Source organism: Petaurus breviceps, unplaced genomic scaffold (genome assembly GCF_028583685.1).
Source record: "Petaurus breviceps papuanus isolate PSGF00001 unplaced genomic scaffold, PetGlider_PUasm1.0 188, whole genome shotgun sequence".
NCBI lineage: Eukaryota > Metazoa > Chordata > Mammalia > Diprotodontia > Petauridae > Petaurus > Petaurus breviceps.
This window is the reverse complement of record NW_027185804.1, coordinates 4,757,361-4,773,352: the sequence shown is the minus strand read 5'-3', so window position 1 is coordinate 4,773,352 and position 15,992 is coordinate 4,757,361. Positions and strand designations below refer to the sequence as shown.

The window sequence follows — 15,992 nt, the reverse complement described above, 5'->3', positions numbered from 1 at the left end:
CCCCCGCCGGCAATTAGATGATGTTTCTGTCTACTAGAGAACAAGGGCCATTTTATTTCCAGTCTAACATCTATTTTAGGGGGTTTTGCCCTGCCTTTGACTCAGCACCCTTTTCTTCCTGGAGAGTCCACCCTTGAGCCCCAGTGTCCAATAGAGGAAGAGGCAGGGGCTGGTGAATCCTGGGATCTCCCATTAGGGCACAGACTTGAGCAATAGCGGGACTGGTTTTGGTGGGAATTCCTCTACTCAGGCCTAAAATGCCATTTTATCTTAAATGTTTCCTTTCAGCAGAAACTTCAAAGAAAAACAGATAAGAGACAGAATTTATATTCAGTAATAAAAAACAAAACAGGAAAGTTTTCTTTTTAACTGTACAAATTGAAATGAAACAATCCCACAAACGGCTTCTTAACTGTACAAAGAACAGTATAATGCTGGAATTAGGGGGTGAGGAGGAAATGCCCTTTTGGCCTGAATTTCTACTGAAGTAGAATTTGAATCATTGATCTGTAAAAAAACCTTCATTCTGTTGCAAGAGGCCTCCAAAGAGTCCCGGGGGTTGTCTCTGTTATTCTTCTGGTCTGTTTTTCCTCAACAATTTATTCACCCAGTTTAATAAAAGTAAATTATCATTTATTGAACTACTAGATTCAATTAAAAATGAGCTACAGGATAAATAAACTTTGGAACAAGGATATAACACATGTTAAACAAAAATAAATAGGTTACACTGAACTCATCCCAGAGTCAATTCTCTTCAGATCACGGCCCTGCCTTCTTCCCTGGACACTGTGGTCGCATCTTTCTTGATCATAATTGGAATTATTAAAAACCAAACCAAACCAAAAAAACAAATTCATTAAGGTAAAACCTTTAAGGAATCCAAAGTATTGGATTTTAACCTTTTAATTCTGAACAACCAAAGCTTTTCAGTTTTTCCATAATCTAATGAAAGCTAATTGAATTAGCTGAATAGGCTGTATTTAATAGGGGTGGGGAAGACAATGGTCATCCAGGTACCTGGGACAGAAATCAAAACGGAGAAATGTAGAACCCAAATCCGCAGGGTCCCTACTAATTGAGGAACATATTTAAAGGCTTTGCATCCTTCTGTCACTTGAAATGGCTTCTGGAATTATGATTGTAAGGGCCTTTCAGACATCTGAAAGCGTCTGAATAGCCTTGATCGTGTAAAGGTTAAAATTCATCCTGGGGCAGAATTCCACAGCTGCACGGCCATGCAGGTAGACTTCAGTAGTATGAGAGCTGATAAAAGAGTTAACAACAGGAAAATCTACCATCTAGTCCTAATTTCATATTTCTGCATACACAAGGGGTCAGGCTGGAAATCGAGAATTGCCGATTTGCAGAGTTGGAAGGGACCTTGGTGGTCACCAAGTCCAACCAGTCTATTTCAAGGGTCAAGCGTGAGACCGTCCACTTGTGCATAAAAATGTGTTGAGAGGATCAAGGAATGGGAAAATTCCAAGTGTTCTTGGAGTCTGGCTGCAGGGGTCTCTGTTGTCTGAAAAGAAAATATTCTCTGCTGGATGGTTCCAAGGTCCGGGTTAATCATCCAAGCCTGGCGTCTCTCCTTGCTGGATTCTGGAGGCTATTCTGATGGCTTCTTCCAAAGACTGCTGTTCTCCAAGCTGAAACATGAATATGTGAGAAAGAAAAAAAGTTTTAGCCAACAAAAGTTTTCAACAAAATAAATATCATGGACCAGGAGCCAAATCTTTCCCACTCTTACTGGGAAAACTCAGTTTACTGGAATCTAATATGTTCTCCCTCTTATACTGCTTTGTGAAGATTTTTTATTTAATTTTTAAAAAATATGTACATTATTTTATCATTCTTTTTTTTGGAGGGGAGAGGGTAGGGCAATTGGGGTTAAGTGACTTGCCCAAGGTCACACGGCTAGTTTTTTGTGTTAAGTGTCTGAGGCCAGATTTGAACTCAGGTCCTCCTAACTCCAGGGCCAGTGTTCTGTTCACTGCGCCACCAAGCCAACCCTTATATATACTTTTTATTGACTAATTTATGCCTTCTTATCTGTCTCTTATCCAAGAAAAATGGAGGCTCCCAGAAGGCAGGGATGTTCATTTTTTTAGTCCAGGGGTCCCCAGCTCCTAGAGCATATTAACACTTAATAAATGTTCTTTGTATTTGGCTTTGAATGAATGGGCACAGCCAGAGATATCTAACTGATATGAAAGGAAAAGAAGGTGGGGACAGATTAAGTCTAGTTTCTTTAGGTGTTTGACAGTCTTCACACCAAAGGGGCCAAAGGAAATTCCTTAGTTTGGAAGTTCAACATAAAGACATTCCATGGGCCTCTTCTCCTAAGGAGCTATCCACAAAAAAGACATGGCCTTCATTTTCTTGAACTATATTCTAATGATCATTTCAAGTGAAGTGCCTGTAAAAGTATTTATTAAAGGCATCTCTTAAATATGGGGCACGCTGTCTGCTCCTTCATACCGGGAGCCCTTCCAGACTTCCACAATGATTGCCAGCATTCCTAACTGTAAGAGAAGAGGTTGGTGCCTCTCTTGGGAGGCCATCATCACATTCTGCCTTGTGGTACAGTTTTATTGTGTATCTCTCATCTCCCCTAAATAAAGCTATTTATTCCTTCTGGGTAGGGGGCCTTGTCTTAGCCCCAGTCTCTGATTCCACTCTGATTCCCCAGTCCACTGATTCCACAGAAGTCCCATATAGAGACTTCTGTAAAAACACTAGGCTTCAACCAAATGTTTGCTGAATTGACTGGGATTGTAGGATGAGTCTCTGAGGACTGATTAATCAGCTGTCCTTGCTGAAAGGGAACCTCTCTTCCAAGAGGTGAGTCTAGCTATAGTACCCTGGGGCAAGCCACTTCTCTTTCCTGAGTTTCAGTTTCCTCATCTATAAAATGGAAACAAGTTTACCTGCATTATCTACCTCATAGAGCTGTTGATGTGGGCAAGGTGCTTTGTGACCATAAAATGATCTACAAACGTAAAATGTTATTTATTACAAAATGGCAGTATTGTTAAGCTTTCATTCTGAGAGTGGTGCTGACTAGCTGAGGGAACACGGTGGGATGTATGTCTATAAAACTGCTTAGCAACAGTGAAGGGCAAAGCAAAGGCTTAAGGGAAGGAGAAAAGGGAAGGTTGTTGGGGAAAGAGAAGGAGAGAGTGAAAGAGTGGGAGGGAGGGAGAGGAGAGATCAATGAAATGCTGAAAAAACACACCAAAAGAAACAAAGGAGTTTAGAAGGGAATACAAACAGGGCGATTTTGTTACTAGTGTGCTAAATTTAATATACATTTTTAAAAAGATTACAAAATGGAAATTCATGGTTTCAGATGTAATCCTTTTTGTTCTCCCTTGTATGTTGGAATGTTCACATGTACTAATGAGTGTTAAGTTCTAAACATGTATGTGTATATGTCTATATGTATGTATGTGCACACATGTACTGGTTTGCCCTGCCCCCCACCAAAGTGTGACTGCCTCATAAAGGGCAAGTCAAAAGTCTAGTCCTTACACAATGTGTAGTATTTATCATTCAGGCTCTCTTGAAATGAAAATTTATTGCTACATATTCTGAATCCTCTCTTCTGTTCTGCTATGCCCATGACATGCTTTTTATGAAATTTTCTTTGTTTCCTCTATTCTGTATTTCAGTTCTGGTGTTTGAGTCCAAAAAAAAAAAAGGAGGCTAGTCCTACCAGGAAGCTGCATTCCGTGAGGGGAGGGGCACGTGCTCCATTTCTCTGGCCCGATACATCAACCTTTGCTATATTTTTATCCCTCAATCACTCAGCCTGCTCCTCTCTCAGCTTTACAAGCATTCCCTTTTATCAATGCTGCTGGTTACTCTCAGGGTTGATATGACCCTCCCAAGACTGAAGACAAAGCCAGCAGAAGTCTTGGCCATAATCTGTTTTATCCTCTCACTGTGACAGAGAAGGAAACTCAAGTCTTTCTGTAGTTTTCTGAAGTGACTTGGTCTCAGAGTCAGGATAAAACCCCGAGCCTTCTGCTTCCGCTCTGAGGGGGGAGGCTCTTTGTGACCCCACATTGCAGTCTCCTGATCAGGTGTGAGGCACATTTATTTCACAAAGGCCTTTGAGAGACATTAAAGACTGACTTTCAAGACCATGGTGGCCTGTGGGAAGGAGTGCACCCAGGCAGGTGCACGCTTGTGCAAGCAGCAGGCTATGCTCCTGGGAAAGGCTCTTAAGTGGAAGCGTATTTTCCCTCAGAATATACACGGAAGAGGCCCGGTCACGAGCCAAGGGCACCGTGTCCAATCATCCATCCTCTCCATAGTTTACAAAAATTAAGCAGGACAACAGAGGAACTGGCACCCAACATCTACAGTGACAGTCTGTAAGCACAGAAGCAGAGGCGGAGAAGGAATCACCAATACTACCTGGCCTAACCTGCAGTCAACACTGTCAGTCCTACTTGGGCTGACCTGGATGGATCCATGTCCTTTATTGGTCTTGCTGGAAAGCGAAAACCAAGGAGAAGCTCTTATTCACCAGATCACACAATTTGGAAGGGAGATTTTGACAGACATCTACTGGGAAACTTTTGGGGAAACTGGGGGTCGTGTGATGGGCTTTTGGCATGAAGAGCTGCGAATGTCTTGCCCATTCTTTTCCCATATATTCCTCTGAAGCAAGCACAGAACATGGAGATGGAGACATTGATATTTGTGCCCACAGCTTGGTGAGTGTTGGGTTGGCCAGTGCACGTGTACCTAGGTGCTGCCTGCTTGCCATGAGGACCAGAAGCAGCCCCTTGGGTACAACTGGAAGAGTGAGGAGTCAAGGGTGGCCAAACTTGCTACATGCTGGGGCTTACCTGCACTGCAATTTGTGTTCCATTGGACGTGGCCACTAACGTCAGCGGCCGAGCTTCTGTCGTCACCAAGTGATGCCCGTGGGGCTGATGCCCCATTTCTGAGGATGCTGTGTGGAATGCTGCTAAGTCCTGGGCCACTATTGCAACCTGCAACACAGAAGCCAGAGACACTCAGGGTGAGGTCCATCCTCAGGTCGATTTAACATACTGAGCTCATTTCCCCAAACTTAGAAGAGCCTGTCATCAGGTGTTGGCAAGCCTTCTCTGCCCCTAAATTCTGCTGCCCCCAAGTGGCTAGTTAGGAGGCAGCCAGGCTGGCCCACAAACACAAAGAGTCAATGCTCCTAAACATCTATTTATTCCTGGGTCTGGGTAAAGGTTGGGCAGCACCTTTTCTTTTATTCAAACCCATAATTATTTAAAATCACATTTTTGTATAATTAGGACATCTTTACTGGACTATATTATAGTGGGATATCTCAAGTTTGGTACTATACACTCATTTTACTTTCCCCCTCCAAAGGGTAGAATGCTTGTCTCAGGAGTCACAAGACTGCCTTTCCTACACAGCTGGTGGGTGGACAAAAGGCATCAACCCTTTGTCCTGTAGCAACCCAAGGAGATGCTGGATAAGAAAGAACTCATTCAACCAAGAGCAGAGGAGTCACAGAGCTCGCTGCCGCTGCTCAGTGCCCTGGGCTTCATTCTACTAACAAGTCCTTGTTTTTTAACCCACTAGAAAATTCAAGATGGGATATTCACAAGTTCTGTTCCATGAAGTGGAATGAAAAACCGTCTGTAGGCTGCTGGGCGGCCATTTCCCAAAGCCTCCACTGGAAGGCGTGTCTGAAAGCAGGCCGCCTTGGCCGCTTTTTTAAGAGGTGGAATCAGGGAGGAGTTAGGTGACCCCCTCCTCTGGGCAACAAGAACCATCCACAGTAGAGCTCTGCCCTGGACTGGCAGGTGTTCCAGGGAGGCTTTAGTCCAGATAAGATCGGAGCACTCCAGGCAAGATTTCAACACTTCCCCAGCCGATATCTGCCTCTGTGTCTAAGATTCTGTTAAGAGTTTACCGAAACTATTTCAGGCCATCAAATGACAGGGTCAATCCAAGGTCCTTGAATTTTTGAATGTGGAAGCGGATAGAGAGCAGTGGTAGGGGGAAGGGCAGAGGAAGGGAGCACCAAACCTTCCATGACATTTCCAGTGGATTTGGAGTTAGGAGACATGGGATTAAACCTAGGCTCTGCCACTTACTACCCCTGTGACTGTGGGTAAATCATGTCGGTCTCTGGAACTCAATTCCCTTATCTATAAAGTAAGGAGACTGGAGTGAATGGCTGAAGGTCCTTATGACTCTAAATTCAGGCTTCTATGGTCCATGCTTCTTGAAACAAGATTTCAGACAGTGTCTACTTTTAATGGTTAATTAATGGTTTGCCAGTTAATGGTCATAAGACCTGCTGGAATTTCTGCATCTTTGCCTACTACAGGTACCCATGGAAAAAAGTATCCAGGGACCATGGGAAAGATGAGAGATAGGTTGTATGGGGCCACTCTAAAGACAGCCAGAGGGAAGAGATGATATCCTCACTCCTCTGGATAGACCCCGTTATTAAATGGGCTGAGAGAGTTACAATAAAATACAGCACAAACTCCTTTTAGAGAATTAGAGCTGAATCTGCTATTGCCAGATGACCACTGGGGGAGCGACCCTGGAGAGCAACGTTGCATATTATTGGCGCCTCAGGAATTGACAGCTTGGACTTCAGAGCGTCAGGGCTACACAGGGCCTCGGAAGGCATCTAGTCCTACTGTTCATTGTACAGACAAGGAAACTGAGCCCCAGAGAAGGGCAGAGCCTAGGCCAGAGTTATTACCCAGATAGGAAGGGGCAGAGCCAGGATTAGAACATGCATCATCTGACTCCCAATGCACTGTTTTGTTCATGAACCATACTTTCTCCCAAGCTGGCTCTGGACAGTTTTTCAATGTCATACATATGCATACAAAGGCATTTACCTGCTGTCCTTCTGTACCCTCGGCAGTAACCATGGCTACAGAATGTGTTCCTGCTGAAGAGATAACTGCATCATGAGTGGGGACCGTGATTGGGGTGCCATCTTGAGTCACCATTGTGATGGTATTGCCAATGGCTTGCATGTCTGCCTGAGATATGTTGACCTGAAATGAAACATTTTTTAAAAAAAAAACAAATTAGAAATGCTTCAAGTACATTTGGTCTTTTGAGCCCATCCCTCAGTGAATAAACTGACAAGGAGTGAACAGAATCTTCCTCTGGATGCTAAGAAATGATTTTAGGCCACCAGAAACCAAAACTGAGCAATAACCTTGGGCCAGTGGGTTCAAACACACTGTGCTTGGACACTATATCTAAGGGCAGCTTGTTCACTGAGCAAGTCTGGTCCAGAAAACTAAAAAATATTTTAGGTTCATGAAAGACTCTCACTGGTACCTGCTATAAGCACATACTGCTAAGGTAAATGTGAGCTATCACCAGGGGACAGGGAAAGCATGCTTCTCTCTAACAAAATCATGATGGGCTGGTGAAGCCCCCAAACAACTGTAAGTAAATAGTAATTCAGCCATTGACCTGGAACTTGGAGGCACCTAAGAGATCCTGGAGCCTAACCTCCAGCCAAAGAGGGACAGTGACTTGCTGAAGATCACAGGACAGAGTCAGAATCAGAACCTTTCCCTTGGGGCTTGCCCTGATCCACTGGTGCCCTGCTCCCTCACACATACCAAGGAAGAAAGAAAGCAAGTCAGAGACAGAGGGAGAAATACACACTCTACAAGTCAAGACAAATGGTCTCTTTACTGTTCTTATATGTGGTACCCTCTCTCCTCTCTCTACACTTTTGCACAGCTGTGCCCCCCATGTTTGGAATACATTCCCTCACCACCCCCACTTCAGTATCTCTGGATTCCTTGAAAGCCCAGGTCACATGTTACCTTCCTTCTACAGAAATCTCTTCTGTTCCCCTCATGGCTAGTCCCTCCCTCCCAGTAGATTATCTTCTATGGATATTACATATACCACACATATGTTCCATCCCTCAGCTAGACTGTAAGCACTTTCAGGGCAGGTACTGTTTTATTTTGATCTCTGTATTCTTTGCACCTGGCATACAAAAGACACTTAATAAATGCATGATAAGGGGCGGCTAGGTGGCACAGTGAATAGAGCACCAGCCCTGGAGTCAGGAGGACCTGAGTTCAAATCTGGCCTCAGACACTTAACACAAAAACTAGCCATGTGACTTGGGCAAGTCACTTAGCCCCAATTGTCCTACCTTCCCCCCTCAAAAAAAAATTTAAAATTAAAAAAATTTTTTTTTGCTTTTTGGAGAGCAGTTGGGGTTAAGCAACTTGCCCAAGGTCACACAGCTAGTAAGTGTTAAGTGTCTGAGGCCAGATTTGAACTCAGGTCCTCCTGACTGCAAGGTTGGTGCTCTATTCATTACACCACCTAGCCGCGTCCTTTTTTTAATTTTTTAAAAAATAAATGCTTGGAGGCAGCTAGGTGGCACAGTGAATAGAGCACTGTCCCTGGAGTCAGATGGACGTCAGTTCAAATTAGGCCTTAGACACTTGACACGATTATTAACCGTATGACTTTGGGCAAGTCACTTAACCCCAATTGCCCTCCAAAAACCAAATTAATAAATGCTTGGTAATTGAATGAATGAGGGTTAACTCTGTGAGAGGGCACATCCCTCCTTTCTGTCTGATAAATATTTTCCAAGGAATATAATTACTAAAGATGTTTGCATAGAAGTTTCTGTTGTATCAAAATAAAATGTATCAAGAAAATAATTCAGGGGCAGCTAGGTGGCACAGTGAATAGAGCACTGCCCCTGGAGTCAGGAGGACCTGAGTTCAAATCCGACCTCAGACACTTAATACTTATTAGCTTTGTGACCTTGGATCAGTCACTTAATCCCAACTGCCTTGCCTTTCCCCCTCCAAAAAGCAAAAAAAAAGAGAGAAAAAAAGAAAGGAAGAAAGAAAGGAAGGAGGAGAGGAAGGAAGGAAGGAAGGAAGGAAGGAAGGAAGGAAGGAAGGAAATAATTCAACCCCTGGGCTGACAAGGAAACAGAGAAACCAAGAATTGAGTAATTATGGGGCTGAGCCATCCCTTCCATGGTTCATTCTTTCATCTACCAAAATTTACACTGGCCTGTTTTTAAAAGATTAAATTTAATTATTTCCAACTAACCAAAAAAAAAAAAAAACCAAACAAACCCAACTATTTCCCTTCCCAATATAAACTCCTTCCCAAACCCTTCTGCACTGCAAACTGAAAAACAAAACAAAACCCCAAACCCTGGTCACAAATATTGCTACTCCATGCTTTCTTTTAAGACATCACAAACCAAACAAGTGTGTGGTGGGCATCTGCTATGTGCCAGATAAAACAAGGGATATGAGAAAGACTGTCTCTGAGAGCTCATGGCCTGGCAGTACCAACAAGACAGCTGGCCACATCTGGAACATGATGTGTACTTCTTGGGTGCCATATTTTAGAAGGGTCGCTGACAAGTTGGAATATGACCAGGGAAGGGTGATCAGGACAGTGAGGGAATACAGGGTCTTTTAACCACGCCAGTTAAACCTTAGCTTAAGGAATTGAGAATGTTTAGTCCAGGAAAGAACGGTCAGACTTATACTGACTGACCCAATAATTAAGTCCAAAGAGTGGAAATTGTAGGCAGGCACATTTCAACTTAATACTTTCTAATATTTAGTGATGTCTGAAAAAGGAATGGACCACCAAAATGAGGGGGAGGTTTTTGTCACCAGAAATGCTGAAACAGTATCTCTCTGAGCATGAGAAGTGCTCAATGTGACAATGTAGATAGAATTCAGAATTTGGGTAGGAGATGGCCTAGATGAATTAGCTCCAAGGTCTTTCCAACTTGGAAATTCCATGACAAATATGTGATCACCAATTAGTGAACAATACAAAATATGTGAAATAACACTCCCGGGTGAAAGTGAACATGATCAACCAGGGATTCCAAAATTCTTGTAGATTCCTTCCAGGCACCACCAGTCACATTATATAGCCTTTTGACCTTTGGGTCAGACAAAGACATAAAACAGATAATTGAGTCTTTACAAAGAAAATAAAAGAATAAATAGATAAATTTAAATACATAATTGTATAAATATCTATTTATAATATAATTTGTATACAATATATAAAAATATATACATTTAAACACATATAAAGAAAAGAATAGTAGTAGTATAAAAACAGGAGTGCTATAAACTTTTTTTTTAAGCAATCAGGGTTAAGTAACTTGCTCAAGGTTACACGGCCAGTTATTTCTGGGTGTGGTGCTGAGTATCTGAGCCCGGATTGGATCCTCAGGTCATCCCGACACTGGAGCCGGTGCTCTTACTTGCTGAGCCACCTGGCTGCCCCTAAGCAATTGGGGTTAAGTAACTTGCTCAAGGTTACATGGCCAGGTGTTTCTGGGTGGGTGCTAAGTTTCGGAGCCTGGATTCGATCCCCAGGTCTTCTCAACACTGGAGCCGGTGCTCTTACTCGCTGTGCTACCTGGCCACCCCTATAAACTTTTACAAACATGATATTTTGATCTGAAAAGAGTGATATTGATTATAAAGGCTGTAGGTGTTTTGGAGAGGAAGGAAATTAAGAGGTTTCTTGGAGGAGGTAGAAATTGAGTCAGACTTGGAAGAACGGCACATAAAGGATTAGCAGGAAAGGGAAGTGAGCCCTTCTCTCTGATTTTGTTTTGTTTCCATGGAAATCTCTGGGCCTAGAGCTTACTGTTCCTCAACTATACCTTTCAGATGCCTCACAGGTCACATGATCAAATACCATCTCAAATTTGCCTCAGCAATTCTTTGTGGAGCCATATTATGAAATCTGCTTCTGGGGCTTTTCAAACCAAATGTAATGGCCTTGGATAAAAGTGTCAAATACTTATATGAGAAATCTCTCTATTCCAAACTGCACTTTTGGGTATTACATCAAGAGGTAAGTCTTTTCCATGGAAGATATTTTTGGAGTGCTAAAAGTCATCCTACTCAGTTTAAATTTGGAGTAAAGGTAGCAAGACTACTGGATTTAGGTGTCTGAGAACGTTTCTTGTTTACAGAGTGAGCTGACCAAACCTTTGGATAGGCCACCAATTTAAGAGAACCATCCTGTCAGGGTTGGCTGTGACAAAGAGTAATAAAACAACCTTTATTTTTTCTTGGGTCAGACACTTGATAGATTTGTAACTTTGAATAAAATGAGGGTGTAATAAAGGGCAATGAGGATAAATCACGGATAAGCCCTTTCTTTGCTTTGCTTTTTTTTTGAGGGTTGAAGGCAGCCCAATTGGGGTTAAGTGACTTGCCCAAGGTCACATGGCTAGTAAATGTGTCAAGTGTCTGAGGCCAGATTTGAACTCAGGTCCTTCTGACGCCAGGGCCTGTGCTCTATTCACTGTGCCACCTAGCCACCCCAACCCTTTCTTTAAAAAAGGTTTCTTAATAGGACAAATACCACCCTTATCAGTAGTAACATTTATTGAGCTATTTACTACTTGGAGTAAAGCTCTAATGTTAGTGGGATAGTTCTGAATTTTTTTGGTTATGATAATTTACTGAGAGAGGAAAAACAAAGCATCAGTCCAAACTTCCAAGGATATATTTTGAAAGAGACCCAGGTCATCTGAATAATCTTTTAAAAAATTCATTCTAAATTCTAAGAAGGCAAGCATAATTATTGTTTATTTAATGTAGTGAGAAGACCAGTTTTATACAAATTTGTGATGCAATGGTTTGTTAATGCTGAGGCAGCCAGGCAGAAGGAGCAATAAGTCTGAAGGCAGGAGTGTGAATTCCAGCATGGCCTCAGACGCTGACATGCTGCTGATCCCGTGTCACACCCTTGTTGTAAGCATCAGGTGAGATAACCTCCGTAAAGCACTCACAGACTCGAAGTGCTACAGAAGCGTGAATTCTGTATTATACTTTAGTACTATGTGCATCACCAAGGTACATTTGTGTCCATCTTAGAGAAGCTGAAACACAATTCTGCTAATTTAAATCACTGCTAATGTTTATAACTGTTGTGTGTTTGGCACTGATGTCCAGGATCTTCTATCTTTTATGAACCATGTAGCTCCTAATTATTATGTGGTCCCTACGGGGAAACAACCAGTTTTGTGACAATCTACTTCACCAGGCCCTGCTTTACAATCGCGCTCCAGAGGCCCATCACAAAAAGTGGCAGCTGTGCTCTGTCCACAGTCTAGGGAGATGAGAAGCATAGAGGAGTTGAGCGTGCTTTGGAGGAGAGTTAAGGACTCTGAGGCCGGCAGGCAGGGACATTTACAGGCTCCGTTCAGGCACTCTCCTAATTCCACACCGGGCTCAGGGGCACGGGGTCACCTTTGTCTCCTCTTTCTCTTCCTCGCCCATTCCCCAGCTTCCCCACTGTTCACTGCTGCTGATGCTTTGTGGTCCCTGTCACCTCCATTTCTCCTTCCTATGCCATTACCACCCATATTTGTGCTACAGGAACAGCTTCCTAAAAGTCTCTACTATATGAGTTACTTCCATATTCATGCTTCTAAAACTTTGTTTTAATCTAGTCAGTCAGGAGTTCAAAAGGGTTCAGAGGTTCCCTGATGCCTATAGGACAAACGTCAGGTTTCCTTAGTTTGATACTCAGGGGCTTCCACAGTCTGCCCAGATGTACAATTCCAGCCCCGTCTCCCACATTCCCTGACAGGAAGATCCTCCAGGATTTTCAACTGACTTTTACTGTGGTGGACACTTACATGTTGGGTTCCATCCTGGGATATGAGTGTGACTTGCTGGCTCAATCCAGACTGAGTTACTGTAGCTACTTGTGCAGACACAACATCCTCCCCTTCTACGCCTGTAACGTAAGTTATCTGGGGACCTTTGAGAACATCCTCGCCTTGACCTGTTAAAGAAAAATATACACAAATTAGAATTAAGGGAAAAAAGACAAAAGATTGTTGTTATTTGTTAAATTACTAAACGTAAAGAGCCCTTTCTTAGAGATTCTTTACAACATCCTATCTCCACCCCCCACTTTTAACACCATCAAATACAACAAATTGTTCCCAAGTTCTCGGGTCTGTTTTTTCCTCATTGTTAAGGTGTGTGTGTTTGGGGGGAGGTGAAGAAGACGTATGTAAATAAAGTTTCCAAAAATAACCAAAAGTAAATATGAATTTAGTTATACACTCACTTTATTTGTCCTACTGACTTAGAAAACAGTAGGAAAAAAATGTCCAGAGATAATGATTCACCATGTTACAATACTAACGAACAAACCTGAATGGTTTGTAAATACAATAAAATTGTGCTAACAAGTATTCATTAACACAAGTGCCCTCTGGCCCTCAGAAAAGGAGACTTGCCATTGTGTAAAGGGGTACTATTTGAGTTCAAGTTAATCATTTAACAAAAACCAAAGAGGTCTGAATTCTATTTTGTAAATAACCATAGGGCACTCCAGGATCCCTGCTGTAATTATACCAGCCAGGAAGAGCCAGGTTGGACAATCACATCAGATCCTTCCCTTTTCCCATCCTCCATTTCCCAACTCTTATGAAAGGCAGAAATAGGGCAAGTAAGATCTTTATTCCCATTTGAAAAGGAAATTGAAGGTAACCTACAATGTTACAAGCTGTTACCTGAAGTCTGTGGATGCTGAGCACTGGGCTAAGAAGGCCCAGGGCCATCAATTTAATCTCTAGGGGCACCATTAACCTTTCTCCTTTCTATCAATTTCTTGCAAATGTGTGCCCATGGTCACAAGGGCTCCAGGGGAGCAGTGACATAATATTAATGATGCTTACCTCATTTTCCTTCCACAACTGAGATAAATACACCATTCTATTCACTTCCTTCTTTTTAAAGGTTTTAAAAAACAAAACCATTTAGGTCTAGCATCCAGCTGGAAATCACTGAGGAATATGGCGTGAGACTGGGGGGCAGGGAGGAGGGGTTCCCACATTTCTCCCTGTGTAACCCCTGAAAAGTCTACTGTGCCCAAAAAAGAAAAGCCTGAGGAGTTGCAAACCCATTAACCCACTATTCTCTCCTCTCTCCAGCGCCATCTCCTCTCATCTTGACCCAGAGGCCTTGTGTAAACTTCGATAGTAATAGCTCCCATTTACACAACTCTTGAAGGTTACCAGGTAACCAACTCTGTGAAGTACGCAATATGAGTATTCTTCTTCCTGTTCGACAACTAAGGACCTTTGGAAGGGTTGAGTGACTGGCCCAAGGTGACACAGCTAGGAAGTGAGAGAGCCAAGATTCGAACCCAGGTCTGCTGAGTCCACTTTCCACTCTACAGTGATGCCCTGCCCCCTCCCCAAACCCAAGTTGTCTCTTAATCCAGTACTCTCTCCACTCTGCCATCCATTTTGCTTCTCTATTAAAGAGGCTCAAAGAATATCCTTTACAGGTGGTTAAAAAAGTCACATCTTCACACACAGGCAGGAGCACTCTGCTCTAGAGAAAGGACAGACATACAAGTGCTGATCTGGCTCTGACACTCAGGGGCGCTCCTGGGGGAGTAAGAGCCCCTCTGAATTTCAATTTCCTCATCTGTACCAAGGGGATAACAGCACAGGGCTGCTGCAGGAAGAAAGTACTTTATAACCTTTAAATACTATAAATATATATGATTATTAGTCAATAGATTCCTCCTATTTCTTCAAGAATAAATCCAATAACGTATTCTCACGGAATGCCCACTCTCTGAGGCTCTCAATGGCTGAGCTGGTCCACTAAAGTCACAGGTGCAGTCAGAAAGGAAACCCAATCACAAGAAGCTTTAGCTTTAGAGTGCTTCCAAGTGAGATGGACAGAAGGTCTCCTAACTGGCCCAGGTGAGCCAGCAACGGCTGTCGGAAATGCACCTGAGATGACTGAATAAAAGCTGGCAAGGAGTGCGTCCCTTCAGGTCCCCCACCTGCCCAGTGCCCGGCTCCCCTGACAAAACTACCCACCTGGAGGGGGCTCAAAGAAGGCTTCTTGTTCTTCTTCGATTGGCTCTGTGTCGTTGTGAGCTGTCCGCTTGTGCATTGCTAAGGTGGAGATCTGCTTATACGTTTTCCCACAGTGATTGCAGTTGTATGGTTTGGAATGAGTGTGAACAACATGGTGTTTGTATAAGCTGGAATATTCTGTGAATCGTTTATCACACCCAGGGACTGTACAAACATATGGCTTCTCCCCTGAGGAAAAGACAACACATATACACACACACACAAAGCAACATGTCACACGTCAGGTCATAAAAGTAACAAAGGATGGGTGTGGGTAGCAGTAACCTAACCAGGGACAAAAACTGAAGAACTAGGAGGAAAGCCTGTATACTCCTATGCCAGACGCTTCTAGTGCAGTCCTCTGGCTTTCCAGCTAGGGTTCTACTATCTCCTTTGACACCTTCCCTGTATCACCAAAGAAAATGGCTATTTAATCTTTTTTTTTTCATTAAAAAAAACCAAGACATTAGATTCTGATGAATTTAAGTCATAGCTTTAGTGAAGTTCTAATTTACTGCCCTTTTTTTTTTTTTTTTGCTTTTTGGAGGGGCAATTGGGGGTAAGTGATTTGCCCAAGGTCACACGGCTAGTAAGTGTTAAGTGTCTGAGGCCACATTTGAACTCAGGTCCTCCTGACTCCAGGGCCAGTGCTCAATTCACTGCACCACCTAGCTCTCCCTAATTTACTGCTTTCTGTAAGTAGATAAACTATGAATACCCTGAACCCTATTTACTATCATAAAAGAAATAGCCATCATTACTATTAATAATGTACCCTGGAAGGCAGAGTAGCTTAGTGGTTAGGGAGTTGGTCTCAGAGTCTAAAAGAACTGGGTTCAAGTTCCACATTTAACACATACTGTTCGTGTGACATTGGGCAAGTCACTGAATCTTCTCAGGGCCCTGGGCAACTCTCTAAGTTATGAGTTACAAAAGAGCTGTCTATCTACACCAAGGAAGATAATTTCCTTCTTAGGGGTTCCCTACATAAGAAGTGTCAAACACTTACTCCGAACTAGATTAAAATGCAATCGGGAAAGAT

General features: G+C 42.9%; 1 protein-coding gene and 1 long non-coding RNA gene across 10 annotated transcripts in view; one reads left to right on the top strand and one right to left on the bottom strand.

Annotated features, from left to right (window-relative positions):
- LOC138163740 (uncharacterized) overlaps positions 1-15,992 on the top strand; it is a 255,265-nt gene that overhangs the window by 147,224 nt on the left and 92,049 nt on the right. The gene's annotated exons all lie outside the window — the stretch shown is intronic.
- Positions 312-15,992, bottom strand: part of ZNF143 (zinc finger protein 143) — a 50,018-nt gene continuing 34,337 nt past the window's right edge. For all 3 annotated transcript variants that reach the window (XM_069091196.1, XM_069091199.1, XM_069091197.1), the window contains exons 12-16: positions 14,912-15,139; positions 12,698-12,846; positions 6,888-7,049; positions 4,866-5,012; positions 312-1,652 (exon numbers count right to left, since the gene is read on the bottom strand). In XM_069091196.1, coding sequence (XP_068947297.1) covers positions 1,569-1,652; positions 4,866-5,012; positions 6,888-7,049; positions 12,698-12,846; positions 14,912-15,139 — 770 coding nt within the window. In that variant the 3' untranslated portion in view covers positions 312-1,568. The remainder of the gene's footprint in view (positions 1,653-4,865; positions 5,013-6,887; positions 7,050-12,697; positions 12,847-14,911; positions 15,140-15,992) is intronic.